An 11,194-nucleotide genomic window follows, 5' to 3' on the forward strand; every position below is an offset into this window, starting at 1 on the left:
AAATAGTATACAATGATAGCATATTGCATACTTAAATTTTGAACTTAGCTCTTTCCATATAATCATCAACATGACTGACCTTATAACCACAAAGTACCTATCAGTTTTCATACCATAACTTTTAACCCTATAAAGATGACACCTTTTTAAAACTTTTTACATATTACTGAGTTATATCCAAAATTTACTGAACCATTTTACTATTAATGTATTCAAAAAATTGTTATTATCAAGTATGTTACAGTTCAAAGTTTTATATTATCTTAGTTTTATTCCTTTATTGTAAAAGAAACATTGAAAATAATAAAATCCTTTAGTTATCTGTCACATGATAAACTATAAACAATATGAACATCTGGCAAGTACAGCTTGAGACATGAGGGATGTTCATGTAGACAGGAAAATACGTGAAAATATAGTTTACTTGACCATTTGGCACATATGTTCCAAGTACTTTCACTGAATACACTTGAAACAAGAAATAAACTCGTGGCATATGCCACTCACCTTCATGTTGAGGTTTAGAAGTTACTACATGTACTTTCAACATATATATGTTTATAGTCTTTAAAAAGATCTCATTTTACACTATAGTTAAGAATAATTATTTTGACACTGATGCAAAGTTGTTATCCTTGGGTAGGCAAAAATGCTCATACTATTGTTGATCACTTTGTTCACGATAGCAATTCAGTTTTTTCCTACCTAAATATATTATAGTTGGAAGAACAGTTACTCTATATTTAAGTTTTACCTTTGCATTTCAGTTAATTATGCATTATTTCTATTTTAAATTCATATTTGAAAAATTTAATAATTTTCATAAAATAATCAAAGCTTTCTCCCACTCTGCAAGGTTTATGTTACCAATCAGGCACAAAGTTTTACCAAAGGTTAGGATATCTCTGCTGCTCCTACATTTCTATTGCCCATGGATACCTATTGATGTGTATCAACATAAATAATCAACAGTAAAGAATAGGAAAGAAAAACAAAACATTAAAAATAAACTATAAATGAAAAGGAAGATACATGAAATTATGCATACAACCCAAAGAAGTAGAGATATTTCAACCATGAACTAAAAAGTACGTAAATATTTTTATTACTTACTTTAAAGCATTTTATTGAACTGTACACTGATGATAATAACTAGAGTCAATCATATGATAGAGAAAATTGAAAAAAAATATAAACATTTTCCCTGAAAAACTTCTGATGTTCATTTATGAGGTACTACAGATTATGCAAAAGAAACCTGAAAAATATAAGATAAAAAGTAGTATTTTTATACTAAACATAAAAGTCACCTTTGAAGGTGAACTATTCAGATATAGAGTTCATATAACAACATTAAATAGTGAATCTTTGACCAAAATAATAGAAAAAAAATTATTAAATGCTTTTCTTTTCACAAACTACATATTTTTATAAGTTTTTAATCACATTTTAAGCAATTTTATCCACTGGTTTTATTAGTGGAAAGACATTTAGGGAGAATTATACAACACTCTTCAGTTCAAAGCATGTTTCATTAATGAGTTAATGTGGTGCATATATCTCTGCAACATTTGGCAGCTTTCAGTAAACATCACAAATCTTCTGAATACATAAAATCAGATTTTTTTTCAGTTAAGTATGGAGTCAGAGTGTTAACTGCTCAAAATTTTCAAATTTTATTTACACAACCTCTGAAACATCCTAACTAAATTTCAAACATTTTTCATTAAAAAATGTATATTTTATCTGTTATGTTTTGTTACCCTAACTAAAATTTAGTAGATTTGATCAACCTTGTAATCCCCACATATTAAAAATGAAATAATAAATCTAAGTTACTCTTTTTCTTTCTGGAATGACTGTAGATTGTAACCAAACGTTTAAACTTTCTTCACTTAAAATTGCATTTCTAATAGATACTTACACAGAATAGCTTAATCCCACATGCATCTGCTCATGGAAGAAAGGTCCAGTCTGGATTGAGGTTTAAGTACAGAGTAAAAGATTGCAGGAAGTTATCAGCAACACATGAATATGAATAACAAACAAGAAGGGAAAAAAATGTACCTTCAATATATATATATGATGCATATATCTTTATATATATACAAATCAAGTGTATGAGCATGCAGAACAACATCAAAGATCCAGTTGAACATAAAAGTAGAATAAAAAGACTACTGAAGGAAGAACTGGAACAAAGTGGAGAAGACAGAAGCGATACCCAACAATAAGGGGAAAGAAAGGTGAAATGTAGTTAGTAAAACCATCCAAAAACCAGCAATATTGAAAAATGATAGTCCATCAATTCTTGGTAATAGAAGGAAGAAAAAGTGGCAAAAAGGAAGAATCACACCTTCCTGGCTGCCAGAGTTTCTGAGAGGAAAGAACAACATGGATAGAATAGAATACATGTAGCATGATAAAAAGTGAAACATCAATAGCAAATCAGACCTCTGGCATACACTGGCTAAGAGGATAAGGAAATAAGTCTTAGGGAAAGGTGAAACAAAAAGCATATGAAAAGTAGTTTAAACAGAGGCAAAATAAGGCAGTGAAAGATCATTTTAACACCCTTGTCCAGAAAAGCAGTCACTCATGGAGGACAATAAATCTGGAAAGAAAACATCAAAAGGGAAAGCATAAGAAAGGTGAGCACACTACAGTATTGGGAAAAAGAAAGGTGTGGGACAAAGCCCCTCAATAACTGAAATCTAGGAGACAGAAGACCTTTGCTCAAAAAAACCAAATAAAAAATTGCAATACCAGGAAAAATGAGCTCATTGACTGAAAACCCTCAATCCAGAGACCAACAGGGGAAAACATTCCATTTACACTGATAAATGTTCATGAAGTAATGATGAATGGAACAAGCCTGAAATAAAGCAACTCATTGGGACAAGCCTCATATCCCTCAGCAAGGACCAAATAAAATCCAAGCATTAAGATGGAAAACAGGAAGAGCTGGATGAAGTAAAAGTGACCAAGGTTCACAAAGAAGGGAAGAAGACATAGTGGAGGGGTAAATGGAGCTGAAGAAACCACAGTTGAGCTGACTAATAAGGAGCAATCGGAAGGACTTGACAAAGAGTGATATGGATGACTGAAACTACCTGGTAAAGAAGTTGAATGGGAAGATAAAGATATAAGAATTTGTTAGTCTAGTCCTAAGTGAAAGCATGAATGGATAGAGACCAAAAAGAGGCAATTTGTGGTTAAGTGATGTGGCAAAGGCATCTATGTGAAGAGTACCCCAGTGAAGGCAAAATCACGGGAAAAAAAGATAAAGAGATCACTCTGTTGGATAGATTATTTCTGAACAGGAAAAGTAATCTGCTAAAAAATAGAAAGCACATAAACATAACACACAATGGTATGAATATGAATGGTGTGGGCCCAAAAAATAAAAACATAGGGATCAAGAATAGATTCTACCCTGGAGATTCATACAAGTAACTACTGTTGAATGGTTAGAATGAATCATTAAAAGGTGATGTCTAGCTGGATGAAAAAATGAAACAAAGCCTGACATACAACTAGAAGCTTCAGGATGTAGATATAATAAGACCTCTTGGCTGCAAACCAACATCCCAAAGTCTCCTGTTGATCGACCCATGACCCCATACCTGAAGATATGCTTCCATGAAAATATGTAAATCTGAATGAGAAAGAAAAAATGGGACACCCACCAACATGTGGGCCCTGTCCAACCATCATTGCAGACCATCAACTAGTGTAAGAGGAAGGGTAATAAGAACCTTTAAAGGATACTGTGCATGATCCTGCCAGTCATGAAAAACCCATTGAAGAGCCTGCATATGAGCATGACCACATCCCCAAAAGCACTAGAACCTCAAAAACTGTAATAGATAAAACAAATACTCAAATGGATCAGACATTGAGAAGGTAAAAGGAATGACTTCTCCAATTTGATTAACCAGCCAACTAGAGCCACCTCCAGGATCAGCTTATGAGTGTGATGGGCATACTACCATTCAAAACAAGCTAATAGCAGCATGGTAAGTTTTCGTAATGAAAACACATCCTGAGAGCATGGAGGTGATGAAAGAAAGCTTGAACCACCTAACAAAAAGCATACAATGCCAATGCAAGCCTAAAGATCAGCATACAAAACTGATAAATCACTTTGTGGTGAACAAACCAAAGATAGGATCATGATGATTGATGTGCAAGTAAGTATTTACAACATCCATCTTGGTCATTCACAAACCCGGAAGAAAGTCCCACTTGAGGGTAAGAAATGATTCCATAAAACAGGACAGACTATTACAGGCTGTCAGTCTCCATTTTCTTATGAGTAACAAATAACCTGGAATACAAATGTGGAGAGAGATGATGATCAATAGGTTTGATGGCCTGTTGATGGAATCCTTTGGCAAAGGGAAAGAAAAGAGTACCTGAGAAAAGGGGAGATGGGAAAAGGAAATAGAGGACAAGTCCCTCTGATAAAACATGAATAACCCACTTATATGTGGGAAAAGATTACCAAAGGGGAACAAATTTGCACAATCAAGTTTCCACTTGAACATCTGGATAGTCACTGGTACTGTTGGCATCATGCCCATTTACATTCAATAAAACAACAAGAGGAGAAACTCCTAGAAGGTACAGGTAAGGGCTGGAGGATTAAGATGGTTAATGTGAATAGGGCTTGCCATGATTCTGACTGTGACAAGTTAGCTAACAAAGAAAAAGAAAGCATAGGATGCTGATGCTCAGCAGTCAGATGATTCCAAAGTCTCAGGTACAAGGTCGAAAACATATAACTGAAGAAAAGGAGCCTTATGTAAGTCCCTAAGATAAGTGGGCAGAAAATGAACCTAGGTCAAGGCCACATTGTGACCCAAAAGGTCCCAACAACAGATAAACCACATTCATAAAGAAAGAGACGAACAAAATGAATGAGCCAGCCAATGATGGGGTAATAAGAAAGAGGTTGCCCTTGGGAAATCTCTCAAAATCTCAATGTGTTGCCTCAAAAAGGAGAAGGATAGAAGATATATGCCATAGAAGTGAAGTAAGGGTAAGATGAAGGTGTGAAAATCAGACATGAGCTAAGCATAGAGGAAAATTAGGGACCACTCCTCCAAAGATGTAAAATGGATCTCAACTCCCAAAAGTCCAGAAATGAGCAGTCAACTCGATGGTAAGCTAAACCAAACTGATCCATAGTTCATGGCAGGTGAGACATTTGAACACTTTCAACCAATTGTGAAGCAAAATGCTCAGCATGAATTCTAATATCTAAGGAAAATGGGAAAACTAAATGAGGAAAGAACAAACTATAATGTAACAAAGAAGGACAGGGATCATAGAAAACCAGGGAAATGAATAACACATCACACACCTGTGAAATTATGTCTAACAATGCTGTATTAGGCCTAACTAATTCTGCAGGTTGTGCACAAAAGAATGCATCAAAATCTAGTCGTGGAAAAAGGCTATCAAAATCTTTCATGGCCCAAACAGATTTGGCTTGTTCAGAAGTAAGTGAGACAAGTTCAGGAGAAGATGGCAAACCCACATAATGATCAATCTCGTGAAAGATAATAAATCCAAAGGTGGATTATCACACCTACAGCCTGTTGAAAACTGCTTGTAGAGGGTGTAATACCTGAAGTGGTGACATTATCTTCAGAATTCATTACAAATTCTCAAACAAACAAAATTATTTTGTAGACAAATGGAAACATGCAAGAAAAAAATAGATTGTAAAATGAATTTGAAGTAAAAGGCATCAGCAACATAACCATAAATTAGTAATAAAAAGTCCTTTTCTAATATAGACTTATTAAATTGATGATTTTGAAGCACATGAAAAAAAAGAGAGGCACAAAATCATCTGAACACAAGCACTGCTAAATGAGAAGTGACAGTTAGGTGGAATTTAATAGAGGGAGTCATGTGTAACACTCTTATTGATGAAAGACTGTCACATAATGATTTGTATGAAAGATGCACTGGAATCATTCATTTCCAATGGATGGGAGGTAAAAGGCTTGTGGCATATATAAACATTTTTGGCAGCACTGAACAAAATCAGCCATTTATATGACCAGTGGTAATGTATCATATCTGAAAAAATTATGTTATTTCATGTGGAAGTGCTTAGGAGGTGTTAATGTGCAAGGAGGTTAGGTAACCCTTCTACTGGTGAAGAGCTATCATCGCACAATACTATCATGCACAAGCACAGTTCGTGTTAAACATGTGATTTTAGATGAGAGTTAGCTCAAAGCTAGTGGCATTTGATCTCATAAGAAGATGTGCAAGACATCAGATTAGTCTGTGTATGGAGGTGAGGTATTGTCTCAAAAACTACAATTATCTTAAACAACTTAAAGTTCATAACAGTCTATGTCTGTTTCTACCAAACTTTTTTTTACAGACTTTGGAACTGCACATAACTAATAATTACCAAGCAAACATGCAGCTCAGGTTACTACACTGAATGATGTAATATACGATGTGCTTAAGAGCATACCTTGTGAAAACATTTTATTTACTATTTTCATTATCTTACTTAATTTTTACATTTTATGATAATAAATATACATGAAAAACAATATATACCTCTGACCTCATTTCTTAGCCATAGTTGTTAACAAGCTTTAATCTTTAATAATGATAGTACTAGTACAGTCAATTTATATTTATTTAAATAATGCATCCAACAACATAGAATAACACCACATAACAAAATTTTCTATAACTATTATAACTTAAGTGGCTTTCTGAGACAAGTGAGGCTTAAAATAATTCCCCTACTTTCTCAATCTTAACACTAGAAGATAAACTACAAAGCTGAAGATGAAATTGACAGAATAAAACTTGACCTTAATATTGGTCATAAATTATATCAAATGTCAGAGATTTATCAGTTAAATATCAGAGGACATATTAGGTGTGCATGACAAATGGGTCTTATTTCCTAGTTTAAAACTCCGTAAATAAATAAAATTAAAAGCTATAAAAATTAGACCTTCCCTGAGTAATATCTATATTATAATGAGTAATTTACATTAAGCTTCATACTTCAGATAGGGAAGGTAAATAAATTAAAGGAGGAATAAGACCTAGAGAACAAATGTTACAATTCTCATACAAAAACAGATTATGGATTTTATTTAAATATTTTTCTATAAGATATTAAAATTTACATATTATCAAAACTTGATTATGCAAAGTTCATATAGACATAATAAAGTAGCTGAATTAATTTTTGAATTTAACTCTGTAAAAGGTCATGCCATGCAATTTGGTCTACCTGTAAAGAGATAATACTGTAAAATGTCATGGCATGTATATGAACCTGGGCCACATGTGGAAGGTTTAAAGTGATTCTTATGACTAAAATTCTCTGGGTTAAAATGCTGATAGATTGTCTATAGATACAAGATCAAAGTTACCAAATACATGAGCTGTAACTATTATACACAGGAGGATGATTTATGCAGCATTTTGTTTGTTGGAGATGTTCAAATATCAAAACAAGGCTATGGGACATGTCAAGCTGGGATTCATTGCATGTTAGCTATTGTCATTATAAATGAATCCTTGTTCTAGACTGTTGAGATTACATACAGAGTACTTTGTGCAGTTTTATTCCTTTACTACAGGATATATACAAATGTGTTTGAAAGAATGCACAGAAAGACCACCAGAATGATATTTTTGGTTTTTTATATGCTATAAGGTGAGACTTACAAATTATGGAGTGCATAACAATTGGAAGAAAAGACTCAAAATTTGTTAAGGTTTAAAAAATAACAACTGGATATGCAAGTGGTGGAATACAAAAAGATGAAAACACAAGTTTGAATATTACGAATCACAGATTTAAGGCATGGAAACCTAGATACATTCACTGTTTAAAAATTTCATTTTTCAGTTAAGAGTTGTAAACTTGTGAAATGACAACATGGTTTCTAGAGTTGGTATAAATTTCAAACTTGTTGAATAAGTGTACAGATATGAAAAACAATATTATTTAACATACGGACATTAAAGATAAGTTTGATCTTTTATAGTTGTCTTCCATATCAATCTCCATTAAATAAAAATTAACCCCCACTTTAATTTAAACATGAAATCATGGGTTTCTCTTTTAATTGTATGTTGTTGTCTTCTTCCATTCTTCAGAGCAACTCTCTCCAGAAAAACAGAATTGTCTAATCTGGAGCCTACTCTGTCTTTTACCAAATCTCAAATTTATGTCCTGTTATCTTCAAAATGAGCAAAAGAAACTATAGATATTTATTTTATCAGCCACCTCTTATTGTTCTTTCTGAAGATAAAATTAAGTTTAAAAAATTAACCCACATAATCATTCCATCTCCATAATCACCCTATTAGAGTTACTTTAAACCTGTTCCAAAAGGTTAATGCCCCTTCTTAGATAAGAAGACCCAAAAATTTGTACATATTCTGATTGAGGCATGACTAGTGAGTCAGATATATATAGGTAATGATTTCTGTTTACTTGTATTCTACACATCTGTAAATAAACCCTAAAATTTTATTAGTTTTACTAGTAGCACCATAACAGTGCACCTGATTTATTTCTACTGTATTGAGAAAACACTAGGACAAGAGGAAATAAGTTTAAGTTATGGAAAAGACAGGTTGGAGTCTTCCACTAAGAGTAATTTTTCTAACAGGGTGATTATCTTAATATATTAATAGTAATACACTGGCAACTTAATAAAAAATAAAAAAATAAAAAAAGACTTGATTTAAATTTTATGTTTTCTAAAAACCAAATACTCCATGATGTTATGTTACAGAGAAAAATAAAATAATCTCAATTTCTTCATAATGAAAACACAAATAAAGAAAAAAAATTAGGTACCTAACAAAAAAAAATTTAAATTAGTTTTTAATTACATGCAATTTTTATGTCAAATAAAAATACCACAGATTGCTAACAAATTTAGCATGGCTTTTAGCTTTTAACCTTCTTCCTCCCATGTCTTAGTTAATTTAAAATACATGATTAAAATAAATATACTGAATAAATGATTAAAATCTTAGTGATATAATTATAAAACTAGGATACATAAACTAACATTGGAGGATGCAGCCATGTTCAAAGTGGAATTGCACTATGGCTCTGAATTAATTTAGTAGACACTGAGTTGCCAAACTAAATCGGTCACTGATAAAAATGCCACACTGAGCTATCTGCCGAGTCCACCAAGAGTCCATCATTTTGGCATCTTCTTCATCTATGTGATAAACTAATCAACAAATTGACCAAGATGCTGAAAAATAATGTATATTTCTTGCAGTCTGTGCCGGCCTAGTGTTCATTAACTCTGTATTTCAAGATGCATTACCTGTACCTTATTTTAATAATAAAATAGCTCTAATCAACAATTCTTTATTTGTTACAGACAGCTCCATAGCACATTTACTTATAATATTCCTACTACTGTATTTCAAATCATTATAATTTTATACTGCCACAGTATAGATATAACCACTTGATAAATATTGTGTTCTCTAGCCATATACTAACATTAATACTATTACTGATAGGTTCAGCCTCATGATACATTGGAAGGTATTTATCAAACAATTATACAAATTAGGTATTGTACTATGATCCTTTTATAACATTATTAAGTATTGCTTTATTATTAGCTACTGTAAAACTAAATACGAGGATGCTATTTTTGAAGTACCCGTGAGTAAAATTTAGCAAATTTACACTTCACATATACAAGTTACAACTTCAGCAGCAAAACTAATCAACAACCGCTACCGACTAACTCCTCATAGTACTAGATTATAGTTCAGCAACAATGACAAAATAAATGATGCACCCTAAGTTTATTTTTAATTTTTTGGTACTTGTAGTTAGCAATCTGTGGTATTTTTATTTGACATAAAAATTGCATGTAATAAAAACTAATTTAATTTTTTTTTGTTAGGTACTTAATTTTTTTGTCTTTATTTCACCAGTAAAAAACGTTTTTTATATGATAAAACACGTTACACATTCTAAACATTATATTTTATTTTTATTAAAGTTTTTGTTATTATTACACATTACATTAACTTCGGTAACTATAATGACGTTAAATATATTATGAATTGTAATATTCTTGAGTTATCAAATAAACTACTGCAAATGGATGCGTCTCTAACACTTGACATGTTACTGGGGAAAGTCTGTACAAGTACCTTTTTTTTCTATTTTATTTGGATTGAAAAAAATCCTAGTATTAAAAATATTTACTGTCAGTGTCAATGTCACTTCGTCAGTAGATCAGAATTCATACACAATTTCTAACAAAATACGAGTATACATTTCATGATATAAATACGAAAGTCTAATTGATTAGATTGTATAACTGTAATAAACTTTTAGTGATGTAAAGTTAACTATTTCATGTTCACCCTCACCTTTTTTGGGTGGGAAATAAATGTGCTCTTCTTCCCGGTTAATTTGGGTGATTATGGACGTACTGTCCATTTATTTAGTCTTTCTCAACCGTCGTCCTTACAATATCTTATTTACAAACCGAAGATATGTAGAAAACATAAAATAATAGCTAAATTTTCATTTAAAATGATAATAATAACATAAGGTAAGATAAAACTAAAATCCAAATTCGCATACGCCTTAAGAAGTTAAAGCGCATGCGTTATTGCAGCGAGCGTGTATAAGGTATAAAACATCATCTTATTTTTAACGATTGTCTTAAGCAAATTTCGTTCTTTATTTAAATCGACGATTACAAAAAAGTCGAAAATGGCGTTACAGAATACTTCACCATTATTAATAGTATTAAAAAGAGTTTTAGTGATGTATTATGAAATATTTATTTTATGCGTTCTTTCCAGAGGTGTCGCTAGGCACTAGCATACAAACATCGTGCTCTGATTAGCTTTAATAGTGTCCCAGATGGCCTGTTGATCGCTTGAAAAATCATAATAAAAAACCATGAAAGACATCATACTGAAACGCCGAAAGTTTCCACGCTTGTAGACCGCGGTCTTGAATATTTAAGCATCTAGCAACACTTCTGGTTATTTCAATATTCTATACAACATTTATATCACTTAATAATAGTGTTAATTGTATTTTGAATTTGTCCCCAAGTTACTTGAACACTGTCTGTGCTAGTCCCTAATTTAGAAGTGATGGCCTAGAGGGAAAGCAGTT

The 11,194-nt window shown here is 32.2% G+C and overlaps 1 protein-coding gene across 2 annotated transcripts in view; it reads right to left on the reverse strand.

Annotated features, from left to right (window-relative positions):
- The window catches only part of LOC143225755 (carboxy-terminal domain RNA polymerase II polypeptide A small phosphatase 1-like), a 54,388-nt gene extending 43,715 nt beyond the window's left edge, over positions 1–10,673 (reverse strand). Inside the window, exon 1 of one of the 2 annotated variants that reach the window (XR_013014058.1) lies at positions 10,432–10,670. Coding sequence is in view for 1 of the 2 variants with exons in the window: in XM_076455705.1 (XP_076311820.1) it covers positions 10,432–10,501 (70 nt within the window). In the remaining variant the exon portion in view is untranslated. Of the gene's footprint in view, positions 1–10,431 lie in introns of both variants that reach the window. The other variant, XM_076455705.1, reaches the window with a different exon arrangement.
- Between the last annotated feature and the right edge of the window lie 521 nt (positions 10,674–11,194).

The sequence above is a fragment of the Tachypleus tridentatus genome, chromosome 9 (assembly GCF_004210375.1).
Source record: "Tachypleus tridentatus isolate NWPU-2018 chromosome 9, ASM421037v1, whole genome shotgun sequence".
NCBI lineage: Eukaryota > Metazoa > Arthropoda > Merostomata > Xiphosura > Limulidae > Tachypleus > Tachypleus tridentatus.